The 13,303-nt window shown below is 59.3% G+C and overlaps 1 protein-coding gene and 1 long non-coding RNA gene across 4 annotated transcripts in view; one reads left to right on the top strand and one right to left on the bottom strand.

Annotated features, from left to right (window-relative positions):
• Positions 1-10,639, top strand: part of SMPD4 (sphingomyelin phosphodiesterase 4) — a 21,826-nt gene extending 11,187 nt beyond the window's left edge. For both annotated transcript variants that reach the window (XM_007130639.3, XM_007130641.3), the window contains exons 10-20: positions 1,157-1,228; positions 3,798-3,884; positions 5,547-5,692; positions 6,164-6,254; positions 6,532-6,632; positions 7,005-7,168; positions 7,462-7,667; positions 7,882-8,115; positions 8,242-8,373; positions 8,462-8,590; positions 8,672-10,639. In XM_007130639.3, the coding sequence (XP_007130701.1) occupies positions 1,157-1,228; positions 3,798-3,884; positions 5,547-5,692; positions 6,164-6,254; positions 6,532-6,632; positions 7,005-7,168; positions 7,462-7,667; positions 7,882-8,115; positions 8,242-8,373; positions 8,462-8,590; positions 8,672-9,001 (1,692 nt within the window). In that variant the 3' untranslated portion in view covers positions 9,002-10,639. The remainder of the gene's footprint in view (positions 1-1,156; positions 1,229-3,797; positions 3,885-5,546; positions 5,693-6,163; positions 6,255-6,531; positions 6,633-7,004; positions 7,169-7,461; positions 7,668-7,881; positions 8,116-8,241; positions 8,374-8,461; positions 8,591-8,671) is intronic.
• Positions 10,640-10,654: 15 nt separating this feature from the next.
• On the bottom strand, positions 10,655-13,297 carry LOC114484365 (uncharacterized). Of its 2 annotated transcripts, none has more exons than XR_003677169.1 (3): positions 12,479-13,297; positions 11,096-12,142; positions 10,655-10,718 (listed from the first exon to the last, which is right to left on the bottom strand). It is a non-coding gene; the product is annotated as an uncharacterized lncRNA (long non-coding RNA). The 2 variants fall into 2 exon arrangements; XR_008615884.1 differs by lacking the exon at positions 10,655-10,718 and having other exon boundaries at positions 10,778-11,266; positions 11,443-12,142.
• Positions 13,298-13,303: the final 6 nt, after the last annotated feature.

The raw sequence follows: 13,303 nt of genomic DNA, 5'->3' as shown, positions 1-13,303 counted from the left end.
GCCCAGCGGCCACGGCCCACGGGCCCAGCCGCTCCGCGGCACGCGGGATCCTCCCGGACCGGGGCGCGAACCCGGTTCCCCTGCATCGGCAGGCGGACGCGCAACCACCGCGCCACCAGGGAAGCCCCAGTATTTTTCTTTTTAATGACTCACTGGCTTCACTCAGCATAGTGTCTTCAAGGCTCATCCACGTTGTAGTATGTGTCAGAATTTCCTTCCTTTTTAAAGCTGAGTTAAATTCTGCTGTGTGTGTGTAACCATGTTTTGTTTATCTGTCCATCTGATGGACACTTGGGCTGCTTCCACCTCTTGGCTGTGGTGAGCATGAGTGTGTAGTTCTCTCTTTAAGACCCTGCTTTCTGTCCTCTTGATTACCTGTTTTGAAGTGGGATTACTGGGCTGTACGGTAATTCTGTTTAGTTTTTTGAGGACCTGCCATGCTGTTTTCCATGGTGGCTGCACCATTTTTCATCTCCACCAGCAGTGCACAAGGGGTCCAGTTTCCCCACACCCTCGGAACACTCGTTTTCTGGGTTTCTGACTGTGGCCACCCTAATCGTCATGACTGGTCTGCTCTGCCCTGGTGACGTGTGGTGCTGAGCAGTGTTTCACGTCCTTGTTGGCCACGTGTGTATCTTCTTTGGAGAAACATCCATTCAAGTCCTTTGCCCATTTTTGAATTGGGATCTTTTTTGTTGTTGACTTTTAGGCGTTCTCTATATAGTCTGGATGTTAATCCCTTTTCAGATACATGATTTGCAAATATTTTCCCCCATTCTGTGGGCTACTTTTTTACTACGTATGTGGTGTCCTTTGATGCACAAAAGCTTTTAATTTTCATGAAGTCCAGTTTTTTCCTTTTGTTGCGTGTGGTTTTGGACTTACATCTAAAAAATTACTGTCAAATCCATTGTTGTGAAGCATTCCCCCATGCTTTCTTTTAAGGTTCTACAGTTTTAACTCTTATATTCTAGGTCTTTGATCCATTTTGAGTTGTTTCTTGTTTACGATGTAGAGTGAGGGTCTCACTGTGCTCATTTGCATGTGGGCACCCTGTTTTCTCAGCAGCACATGTTGAAGAGGCTGTTCTTTCCTTCATTGAATGGTCTTGACGGCCTTGTTAAAGACCTTTTGACCAGCTAATGCTCTTTTGCAGGTTTTTGTTGAAATGTGGCTTCATCATTATTCTTTGGAGATGTACCAAAAAATGCAGTCCCCTCACGCCAAGGTATGTTGCTGCCGCGGTTTCTCTTCCCGCCTCCCGCGCTGGCCCTGGTCAGCCTGCTGCTGCTTGGCCTTGATTTCAGTTAGTTTCAAGGACTGGCTAGTGGGACCCAGCAACCTGCCATCTCGCCTCCTTCAAGTGCTGAACAGCAGGCAGGTTGTCTTCTGTGCTGGGCTTGCACCCTGGCGGCTGAGGCCCGTCCTCTCTGGGCCTCCCCCCGCTACTTGCAGAGCCCTCTCCCTGGCAGCAGGAACAGATGTGGTTGTGGTGCTCGTGTTCTGGGGCATGGGAGCCGTGGGTGCCTTTGAGAGTCACAGCGCCTCCTGCTGTCCTGCTGCGGTGGCGCCCAGCAGACTCTGCCCACCTTGGTGGCCCTGCTGCCCTCCACGTCCTCCAGAGCAGCGGCAGCAGCCCTCCCGGCGGTGGGTGGGGTCTGATGCCCTCCTGCATGTGGCCTGGGCTGTCTCCTCCTCCTCCTCTCCTTTTCTTCCTTCCCTTGCTGGGCAGCTCACGTGTGTGCAGAGGCCTGGAGTCCCTGGCCCCCTCCCGGGGCTGTGGCCACAGGGCTGGTCGGGGTAGAACAGTTCTGTTGAGTTAGGGAGAGGTGCTCAGGTCCATAGCCTGCGCGCAAGACTGCTGTGTGCCGCTTCCGTGCAGCAGTTTGCTCCTTAGACTTTGCTTTTGCCGCTGCCAGAGTCCTCAAGGGCTTCCTTAGGAATTAAGAATCTGTGGGTCACATTGGAACAGTGGCCTGTGCCCTTCCCTCAGTGGTCCTGCTCCCCAGCCCAGGGTTCTGCCGCACGGAGGACTGGGACGCAGCCCCAACACTCCTCTTCGAGCGCAGGGTGTCCCAGCCTCCGTTCTTGGCCCCGCACAGGAGGAGGAGGAGGACAACGGGGGTGGAGCCGGGAATCCATCCTGGGCCTCTTGCATCGCAAAGCGCCCACCATGCCCCCGCCTGCTTCCAGAGCGCGCTTGCCGCTGCACGTTCCTGCCGCTGCCCGGTGGGCGGGACTGGCTGCCCTGCGGGGCGCGCGGGGCTTGGTCTAGCAGAGGCTGCTTCGCGGTGTCACCTTCCTGTCTGCACGTCTGTGTCGGGAGCCCGGGGCAGCCCGCCCACTTCAGGTCTTAGCCATAGCTCTGTCGGCCAGAGGGCCCTTCCGAGCTGCCGGTCACCTGGGGGAACACCAAGTCCATATGGGGAGGGGCCTTCCCGCTCCTCCCCACGGTCACAGGAGGGCGAGGGCTGCTCAGGTTGACTTGGGTCAGTGCGGGGGAGGCACCATGAAGGCCCCACCAGGCGCCCAGAAACCTGCCCTTTGCCACCTGTTGAGGCAGAAAAACAAAACCCGAGGAGGCGGGGTGTGTGGGAAACCGTGGGGTCTGTTTCATCCAAGGCCCCTGCCGTCTGTCCAGGCCTGTCCCGCACCACGTGGAAGTCCTTGCTGGCCCCATGTAACCCTGGGGTCAGTTTGCCAGGTTTTCTGGGTGCAGGAAGTGCAGCTCCTGGAGCTCCCTCAGCGTGGCTGCGGCCGTGCTGGGTCCAGGCGCACGCACGCTCCCTGCAGGCTGCTGTGGGCCCGGGCTGGGGCCTGAAGGGGGACCGTGGGCTTCCCATTTCCTTGCTGAGTGCGGCCGTGCCCCTTCCTGCCCCAGCCCTGCGTGTCTCTGGCTGTGCCCGTCTCCCCAGCGTCTGGCACGTTCTTTCAGGCCTCTTCTGTGTGAAGCATGGCACTGGGGCGGGAGGCGGGCCCTCATGGGGCAGGACGTGTGCTGGACCGGCTCTGGCTGCACTTAGCTGCAGGGAGATAGGGCGGAGGTTCTGGGGTTGGGGGCAGAGGGTGTGCTAGCTCAGCTGTCACCCCTGGCCTCAGGGTTCCAGCCACCTCTGGGTGTGTGTGGCTCAGTGTCTGGGGGCTCCTGGTGAGGTAGAAGGAGGTAGAGGTTGGTCTTCCCAGAATTAGAACCAGTAAGTGTTAACACCATGTTAACTATTTCCAGGATGTGGGGCCTGGTGGGCTGGGAACCAGCCCCATGCACAGAACCTTTCAGGATGGGACTCTGGGTCTTTAACACCTAGGAATTGATTCCATCATGTGCTGATAAATTTCTTTTCCGGACAACCCAGGAAGTCCAATAAATTACATATTTTTCTCTTCTGGGCAGAGGCCTCCGTCTAGAACTGGCTTCTCAAGTTTCTTTACTGAGCCTGGGTCTTCGGACCTTGGTGACCAGCATCGTGTCCCAGGGAGGTGCCTGGGCTCCACTGGGCTGCTGACACGTGCTGCACCCAGTGCAATGGGGTCGGGCTGACCTCAGGGGCTGGAGGGGCCTCCCAGGTGACCTTGCGGGTCTGTCCTCCCTCTGCCTGGCAGCTGGAGGATCACGCCCGGAGCGGGTGGTTGGCGTCTCATTGGCCTGATGCTGCTGGGCTGTGATTGTTTGGATTGTCACTGACTTGTGCTTTTGTTTTTGTTTTTCTTGTCCTTACTTCTGGGCTCCTCACTATTTCTTTCTCTCCCCTCCCCCTCCCCCTCCCTCTTCTCTCGGCTTCTCTGCTGTTGTCTCTCAGCTGGAGGTCCTGCACTACCGACTCAGTGTCTGCAGCGCCCTCCACAGCCCTGCCCAACCCAGCCTCCAGGCCCTCCACGCCCACCAAGTACTGGCTGCTTTCGTTTTGTTCCCTTTCACCCCCGCCCCATGGTTTAACCCCAGAGCTCATGTCCTGCTCAGTAACCAGGGTCTGGCTGGGGGCCGGCTGGGGTGACCAGAGACCAGTTCCAAGCACAGCCAGGCCCTTCGGCCTGGACCTGGGTTCAGGGTATGCGGCCACGTGGCTGGGAGTGATGCACAGGACCCCACTGGCTGTGGGGGAGAGGTCACCGAACCCACCTGGCCAAGCCCCAGGCCAGCCAAGGTGTCGAGTCCTCGGGTGTCTTAGGGCTCCGTGCTCAGCCCCGGTTCATGGGGGCAAAGTAGTGTGGCCTTTGCAGTACAGGCCTGGTGCTGGGGACTGACCAAGGATGTGGAGGCCCCAGGGCTCATGGGCGGTGACCTTGTGGGGACTGCCGTCTGCTTAGGCAGGAGTGACCAGGGATGGACTGTGGTCAGCAAGCTGGGTGTTTGGGGCCAACGGGGTCGTGAAGTTTGCTGCTCCACGACGCGACCACTGGGAAGTCCGGGCAGAGATGTGTGTCTGGAGCTGTGCTCACGGCCAGGGCTCTGTCCCCATCACCCTAGGTGGGGCCACACACCACTGAACTTGAATTTAAGCAGATGTGGCAGCTGCACTGAGGAGGGAGAGAATGTTCCAGAAGGGGTGCCGAGGGCGGGCCACGTGCAGAAGTGGGTGCCACTCAGGCCTGGGCTGGGGAGGGCCTCACCTGGCAAAGAGCAGGGCCCCTGCCTTCACCTCCACGGCGGGAGGCCTGGCCCCGTAAGTGTCCACGTGCAGCTGTGACCAGGGGCTCCTGTGGGCATTTGGCTCAGGGAAGGGAGGCACTGGAAGAAAGCTCTTTGACTGACAAATGTAGAGAGAAAGTAGCCCAGCGGTGTCCAGTGTGGCTGCTGGGCGTGGGGCAGGGAGTTGCCCCTGGAAATGTGGAGGGCGGGGGAGAGATGCGGTGGGGGTTTCAGTTCCTGGAAACGATAAAGGGGATAGCTCCCTGGGCAGAGTCACGGGCTGGCACAGAGGATGCTCTGTGGTTTTTTATTACTGTTAAAGTATCCCTTTTTTTTTCTTTTTTTGCCCAAACGCTGCAAATCCACCATGTAACGACCTAAAAATAGACACATGCAGAAGGACATTACCCCCCGCCTCCCACCCCAGGCATAGCGGCCTTGGGGTGTGTTGCATGGGCCTGTGGAAGCATTTCCGTGCCAGGGAGGCCTGTGCAGACTGTGCCCTGGGCAGCGGGGGGGGCTGCAGGTCGGTGCCCGGCTTCCTGCACGCAGGGCCGGGAGCCGTCTGCACCCCACTTGGCGTTGCTCACCTTGGGGTGAAGCTGCCAAGAGCACTTCCAACAAGTCTGTCGAGGCCCGAGGGCTGGGGGGTGGGCATGGGGAGCAGGCGGCCGGCCCCCAGGCTTCCCCCGTGCGTGGGGTGTCTCAGAGACCCTCCTGGCCTTTGTGAACCGAAAGCTGAGCTTGCAGGACTGAGGGCGTTTGTCTCGGAGGCTCCATGAAGGGGGTTGAAGTGCAGGGAAGCACATGGCAGAGCTTCTGCCCCGGTGGCCGTCCCAGGGCGCCGTGTGCGGTGCATCCATGGTGGGAGAGGTGGGCACAGCCCAGCACGAGGTACTGATGAGGGCCCTCCCCCCAGGAGTCCTTCATGCCCACCGAGGAGCATGTGCTGGTGGTGCGGCTGCTGCTGAAGCACCTGCACGCCTTCGCCAACAGCCTGCGGCCCGAGCAGGCCTCGCCCTCCACCCACTCCCACGCCGCCAGCCCCCTGGAGGAGTTCAAACGGTGGGTATGGGCTGTGGGCAGGGGGGCAGTCACCTCGAGCCCTCCTGGGACTGTCTCCTCACTGCCACCCTGGCCCAGAGGTGGGTGGGGGCCGCCTGGCTGCTTCTCAGGCTGGCCCGGGAGAGACCCCGTCTTGCTGTCCCCTCTTCCCCCTTCCTCCCCTGTGGCAGGAGAGCAGCAGGCTGCTCGGTGCTGCACCTCACCCCCACCCCACACCACCCCGGCAGGGCAAGGGCCGTGGCCTGACTCCCAGGCCAACAGGGCCAGCAGAGCTGGTAATGCGTGGGCCGTGCTGAGCTGAGGCGCACACAGGAGCCACACTGGATCGGCCACATGTGTTTTGTGTCCCTGGAATCTTCTCTAACTTCTCTGAACTTCGGAATTTCCTCTGAGGAATGGGGCTAAAAATAGGAGGCTTTGCCCCCAGCGGGTGCCAGGCTCCCCTGTGAGGTGACGCCCCCTCCCCCACAGGGCCGCCGTCCCGAGGTTTGTCCAGCAGAAGCTCTACCTCTTTCTGCAGCACTGCTTTGGCCACTGGCCCCTGGACGCATCGTTCAGAGCTGTGAGTGTTGCCCTATCGCCTTTGCCCTGTGTGTGCGGATGAGGGAGGAGAGGCCTTGGGGGCCTCTGGTGCTGTTCTGCCAGCCGCGACCTTGAACCCAGCTGTCCACGCAGGGTGGGTTCCCAGCTTCATGCAGCTGCCCTCCGCTGCACTCGGGGGAAAGCCTGCTGGGTGACCTGTTCTGAGGGGCCAGGCGTCTTGAGGGGGCACGGGCTCCCCCTGCGGCCCCGCCCACCTGAGCACCAGCCACCTGCCACAGCTGCACGTGTTTCCCCAGGTCCTGGAGATGTGGCTGAGCTACCTGCAGCCCTGGAGGTATGCGCCCGAGAAACAGGCCCCGAGCAGTGACTGCCAGGCCCGGAGTGTGTCAGAGAGATGGTGAGCTTGGCCCCGAGGTCCTGCAGGCAGGGGACCCGGGCCACCCCCTCGTCCCCGGCTGGGACTTGCCCAGGCTCCAGGATTGCTCTCCTGGGGACAGCGGGCGGCCCCTGTCCTTCTGTCCCTTTCCCACATCGACTCGCATAAACCTCCCCATAGCCCTTCCTCGCCAGTCCTACAGCATGGCTGCCCCACCCCCAATGGCCTTGGTCCTGGGAATGGGCCTCGTCTGTGGAGGATTCTGTCCTTGGGGCCTCACCTTTGCCCGCTTGTCCTGCCCCCTCGTGTCACCCCTGGCCGCTCCGCCACCATTCGTGATACCTGGGGAAGACCGGAAGCCGGGGAGGAGCCCTGATGTCCATCCGCCCACAGGGCGCCCTTCGTGCAAGAGAACCTGCTTGTCTACACCAAGCTCTTCCTGGGCTTCCTGAGCCGCGCACTGCGCACGGACCTCGTCAGTCCTAAGAACGCGCTCATGGTGTTCCGCGTGGCCAAGGTCTTCGCGCAGCCAAACCTGGCTGAGATGATCCAGCGGGGTGAGGCCCCTGCCGGCCCTGTCACCTGTGCGCTCGCGGGGGTTGCGTGTGTGCCCCACAGGAGGGGAACAGAGCTCTGAGCCGCGTCCCTGGTGGCTCGTAGTGGTGGCTTTGGGAGGCTGTGGGCCGCTGTTGCGCTCTCCTCGTAGCCACTCCCCTACAGAGATGGGTGGGGGTGGGGGGACCTCCGGGAGCTGGGCCTGCGCCGTGCAGTCACTGCCCTCGGGGACCTACGGTGAGACCCGGTATCTGTGCTGTCGGAGCCGTAGCCAGGCTCGCATCCTGCCTTCCAGGCGAGCAGCTGTTCCTGGAGCCCGAGCTGGTCATCCCCCACCGCCAGCACCGGCTCTTCACGGTGCCCACGTTCACCGGCAGCTTCCTGTCGTCATGGCCACCAGCCATCACCGACGCCTCCTTCAAGGTGAAGAGCCACGTGTACAGCCTGGAGGGCCAGGACTGCAAGTACACCCCAATGTTTGGGCCCGAGATCCGGGCACTGGTGAGTGGTTGGGGCCCTCTGGGCTCTGGCATTTCACACCCCTTCCCTGTCTTGTTCAGTGGAGTCTAGTTTTTTTCTGATGATAGACGTACCGTCTTGGAAAGTGCACCTTAGTCCTTAAAACTCATTGTGTGGAAGCCACCCCTGGGCTGTTGGGGCCGTGAGGCGGCCCGGAGCCAGCTGACCACCCACCTGCCCACCCGCCCACCCACAGGTCTTGCGTCTGGCTCAGCTCATCACGCAGGCCAAGCAGACGGCCAAGTCCCTCTCTGACCAGTATGGGGAGAGCACGGCCGCCCGTCCCTTCCTGTCGTGGCTGGGCTTCTACCCCGCGGACACGAATGGCTCATACTCGGGCAATGACCTGGACGAGATGGGGCAGGACAGTGTCCGCAAGACGGACGAGTACCTGGAGAAGGCCCTGGAGTACCTGTGCCAAGTGTTCCGGGTATGCCCTTGGCCCTGCTCACCTCCCCCAGGTGTCACATGCCTGGGCCCCTCGTTGCCGTTTGAGGCCCAGCGGGGGGAAGGCCTCCCTCCACCTTGGAAGTGACGGCAGGCGTCTCCCTGACAGCTCAGTGAGGCCCAGCTCGCCCAGCTCACGCTCGCCCTGGGGACCACGCAGGATGAGAATGGGAAGAAGCACCTCCCAGACTGCATCGTGGGCGAGGACGGACTCATCCTCACGCCCCTGGGCCGGTATCAGGTGAGGCCCACATCCCAAGGGGTCGGGCTCTCCGGGGCCCTCTGGGCAGTTTGGCCATGGCTCCCGGGGGCTCACCTGCTGCTTCCAGATCATCAACGGGCTTCGGCGCTTTGACATCGAGTACCAAGGGGACTCGGAGCTGCAGCCCATCCGGAGCTACGAGATTGCCAGCCTGGTCCGAGTGCTCTTCCGACTGTCCTCCGCCATCAACCGCAGGGTGAGTGTGGGAGGGAGGGCCGCCCCTCCGCCCCACCAGCCCGCGAGCGGCAGGTGAGAGCGGGGCCTGTTTGTGCTCTAGTTTGCAGGTCAGATGGCGGCCCTGTGTTCACGGGCCGACTTTCTCGGCAGCTTCTCTCGCTACCACCTCCTGGAGCCTGGGCTGTCGGACAGGCACCTGCTGAGCCCCGTGGGGCGGGGGCGTGCGGCCAGCCTTGCCCGGGGCCCCCGGCTCAGCCTGCGCTTCCTGGGCAGCTACCGGACGCTGCTGGCTCTGCTGCTGGCCTTCTTCGTGGCCTCTCTGTTCTGCATCGGGCCCCCGCTGTGTGCCCTGCTCCTCGTGCTGGGCTATGTCCTCTACGCCGTGGCCATGACGCTGCTAACCGAGCAGGGCAAGCTGCACCAGCTCTGACTGCGGGCCGGCCACCGCCCACAGGCACCGGGGAGGCCACTTTGCACCCATCACCTGTCACCTTCGTGCTTCCAGGGGGCGTTTTCTTGCAGCCCTGGAACCATCTGAAGAGAACCTGAAAGGCGAGGGCAGGGCCAGGCAGAGAGGTAGCCATGCGGGGCGGGCAGCCTGCCGGCCCTGGGCCTCCCCCTTTCCTCAGCCGGAGGGCCTGCAGGGCGACGCCTTTCTCTTCCTCAGTGTGTGAAGCTCAGGAGTTGGGCCTCTCCGGATAGCCTGCGGCCTCTGCCTTTGCCGCCCTGGAGGTGGGCGGTGAGACCCTAAGATGGCAACCCAGCCTCTGGCTCCAGAGAAGAATCAGGCCCTAAAAGAGAGCCCTAAGAAAATTAGACAGTGGTTCTCCTCTGTTTCATGATTTTAAACCTGATTTTGCTGCCGGGTTTGGCAAAGCTAGGACCACTGTATTTTCCCAGTAGTCCCGTGTCTGGGCCACATGCTTTCTTTTGAGGAGAGACCCTCCGAGAACACACATGCCCCCAGGCCACAGAGCAGGTCGTCAGGGCCATCAACACCTTGTTCCCTGTGGGTGGTCTACAACCAAAGGTGGTCAAAAGCATCGTTTGTATCTTCAATCAAATCAAGCGCTCAAAGACACAGTAATTTTTTGGTAACATTTAAATATCCAAAGTATATGACGAATGCGAGTTCACTGTCAGAAATCTTCACAGCATCTCACACGCGTTTCATTCTACAGATGACGCACCAGGGAGAACTTTTCAACTGAGATTTTTAAAAGCCTTAGTCGGTGGTGTATTTTTTTAAGTTTTCAAACTGTAAGTATTGGGCTTTGTATTTTGATGTAAACTCAGAGTAGTGGCATTTGGGGCCTGTGACCAGTAACCAAACCAAACTTGTAACCGACCATGGATCTGAATAAATCTGTTCTTGGTCCTAAGTCTTGTGCTGCCTGGCCCCGCCCCCACGGCGGCCTCCTACATGGGGTCCTCTGTACTCAGGGGCTGCGGAGATGCCACTGGGCACCCAGCGCCCCTCACCATGGGATTCCCTTGGGCAGACGCAAACACGGACGTGGCTGTGATGGGACAGGGCAGCCACTGGCAGGTCTGAGCTGTGAGAACACTGTCTGCGACTCGGTGGGGGCAGACATGGCCTTCATACTAAGCTAGGATCCTAGGACCCGTGTTGCACTTTCTGTGGCTTCTGCAGGGTTGCATGTGACCGGGGAACCGAAATGTGCTCACCAACCCACATGGCCTAGCCCGAGTGTTAAATGTCCCCCTTTCCCTGGGCCAGGCAGCTGCTTTGGTCAAATTCTATGGAAATAGAAAGTAAGAAAGACAGAGTTTCTACAAGTTCACATTGATCGATTACTGGTTTTTGTTAAACTTTGTGAGATGATGGTCTGGGGTCCGCCATCCATGGCACCAGTCCCTGATGATGCCTCTTCTTGGCCTCCCCTGATGGACATCCGCCTGCCGGCGAGGGTGGGACCTGCCCCCTCTACAATCCAGCGTTCTGCTTGCCCCCAAGCCTCACTTCACCTACACACCCATTAACCATAGAACAGCCACCTACTTCGTGCCACCCTCAGCTGTGCTGGGACACATGGGGGACTTCATGGTGCAGAGTCCAGAAGTAGACACTAAGGTCAAGGAGGGGCCAGCGGACTTCCCTGGTGGCGCAGTGGTTAAGAATCCGCCTGCCAATGCAGGGGACACAGGTTCGAGCCCTGGTCCGGGAAGATCCCACATGCCGTGGAGCAGCTAAGCCCACGTGCCCCAACTACTGAGCCTGTGCTCTAGAGCTCGCAAGCCACAGCTACTGAAACCAGTGCGCCTAGAACCCGTGCTTTGCAACAAGAGAAGCCACCGCAATGACCAGCCCGCACACCGCGAGGAAGAGTAGCCCCCGCTCGCTGCAACTACAGAAAGCCCGCGTGCAGCAACGAAGACCCAATGCAGCCGAAAAGAGGGGCCAGGGTGCCAGTGGTTGGGCCTGGGGCCTGGTTTTGGGGCCCATGGTGCTCAGTGGCTTGTGCCCAGGGAGCTGAGCGGGTGAGGGCGATGGGGACCCTACCTTCACGATGACCCCGAGTTAGTTTGCGGGGCTCTAGCTGCAGAGTAGAGAAAGGCATGGATGGAGCAGAGGCAGAAGTGTCACTGAGCCAGATGCCGAGATGCCGAGGTTGAGAGCAGAGAAAAGAGGCCGCCTACCCAAGGGCCGAGGACGGGTATTTACGGGATGAGGCTGAGGCACAGGAGGTGGGGAAAGGTGATTGGAAATAAGAAAATGCTGAGGCAGCCGTTCTGTGAGGGACACAGGTTCTGAGGGGCAATGCCTGGCCTGAAGGCACAGGTGGAAACTAAGTCCCGTGACTAGTTTACAATTAAATTCTGGTTCCCTTCCTTCCCAGCTGCACCTACATGGTCACGTTTGCCTCATCAGTAAGGAGCAATGCAGGTCGGGTGCCTGGAGCTTCAGCTTCCCAATAAGCATCATGTTCACGCGCCATTCTGAGTCATCTTGCGGGGCAAGATGGCCTGTACAGGTTACAGAGATAGAGACCCCCAGGTCACAGACGATTAAGGTGATGAACCCCAGCCCCTCTGTTCTTACCCTTTAAAAACCACTAACTCGGAGACGACGTTGCAGTGGGTCTGAGGCCTGCCCCCCGCTCCCTTGCTCGGCACCCTGCAAACAACATCCTTAGTTTGCTGCAAAGCCCGCCATCAGAGGCTGACTTTCTGCCCGCAGGCACATGAGCCCAGTGCTCGGTTTCAGTTGGAGGGTCAGTGGTCCTAACCACTCAGCAGCTCAGCTCGAACTGGACATCCAACAGCTGATACCAAGTTCCTGAAGCAACAACTCAGGCAAACGTCTTAACGCTTAGGCTCCGTGCCACTCAGAGGATACGCAAGTTTTCATAAAAACAATTCAAGCAATGCTGCAACTAGAGAAAGCCCGCACACAGCAACGAAGACCCAACGCAGCCAAAAAAATAAATTAATAAACTTTTTTAAAGCAGCTGTTGTTAAAAAATTGAAGTGAACTTGATGGGGGAAGGCAGATCATAGGTGGAGTGGATCTAGCTGATGCCAGTCCTCAGGGCCCTTGGTTTCAGAGCTGCAGTAGTGGAAAGGGGGGGTTGCTCTCAGCTGCAGGGATGGTGCTGGGGGACGGGGCACATCTAGGGGGGACACACTCGAGGAGAGGCTGCTCGCCCAGCTACTGGAGGTCAGGCTGAAGATGGGGGTTCTCTCCGTGTTTCCCCTCCCCTCACCGAAGCCTCTGGTGGTTTATGCCAACTGCCCACCCCCTCAACTCCCCCCACACCCCGACTTTCACCCTCTGGCCACCACCCCAACCGCTGCCAAAGGGTCAAATCCGGTTGCCTCTTAGTGCCCCCGGCTCTGGCCTCCTGGCAGCACCTCCCAGCCCCGCAGCCCCCGCTGGACTCACTGTCCTTCATGACCTGTTCCCCATGAGGCATCCAGTAACATCCAAGAGTCTGTGTCCTACAGAACGTCCTCTGGAAAGCTTGGGGTTTGTGTATCTGAAATCTCTTCCAACAAGACCAGAGCTTGGGGCAGCCAGTCAAGAGGGAGCTGGTGACTCAGCTGGCCCCACCACCCGGAAGCAGCCTCTGACCTCCCCTTCCAGGAGGCCAGGGGCTTCTGCTGGGCTCTCAGGTGGTCTCTGAGGGTCTGCGCCTCCTCCCTCCCCACCAGGGGACCTCTGCCCCGCCCCAGCTCCCCCCTCCCTCCACCTCCCAGGCTGGACTAAGAGCCTCCTCTGTACTCACCCGCCCTGGTCCACAAATAAAAGCAGAGATACTTCTTGTCACTTGTGTGATGCTGGGCACTTCAAGATGCTGAATAAATAAATACTTGTGACTCATTCTCTGATGTGTATGTTTGCTCCTTGTGGACAAGTATTGTACTTTTTCTCTCCAGCACTGAGCAAGCACATAGTAGCTGCCCAATAAATAACTTATTTTACCTATTATATACACATCCAGCTCCTCACATCTCAGGAATCAACATATGAACTATTGGATAAATTAATTTGTACATGAGCAGAAAAGGATTAGGATAGGAAAAGGGGCTCTTCAGTCTAACGTTGAACAAAAATCAATGAGGAAATGCGTGGTCACTGTGTTGAAGGGACCTGTCCAACATTCAGATCATAGATGGACGTATAAGAAAGGGCTAAGGGTTTCCCTGGTGGCACAGTGGTTGAGAGTCCCCCTGCCGATGCAGGGGACACGGGTTCGTGCCCCGGTCC

The sequence above is a fragment of the Physeter macrocephalus genome, chromosome 19 (genome assembly GCF_002837175.3).
Source record: "Physeter macrocephalus isolate SW-GA chromosome 19, ASM283717v5, whole genome shotgun sequence".
In the NCBI taxonomy this organism is placed as follows: Eukaryota; Metazoa; Chordata; class Mammalia; order Artiodactyla; family Physeteridae; genus Physeter; species Physeter macrocephalus.
The sequence above is the reverse complement of the archived record's forward strand: the minus strand, read 5'-3'. Positions and strand labels throughout refer to the sequence as shown.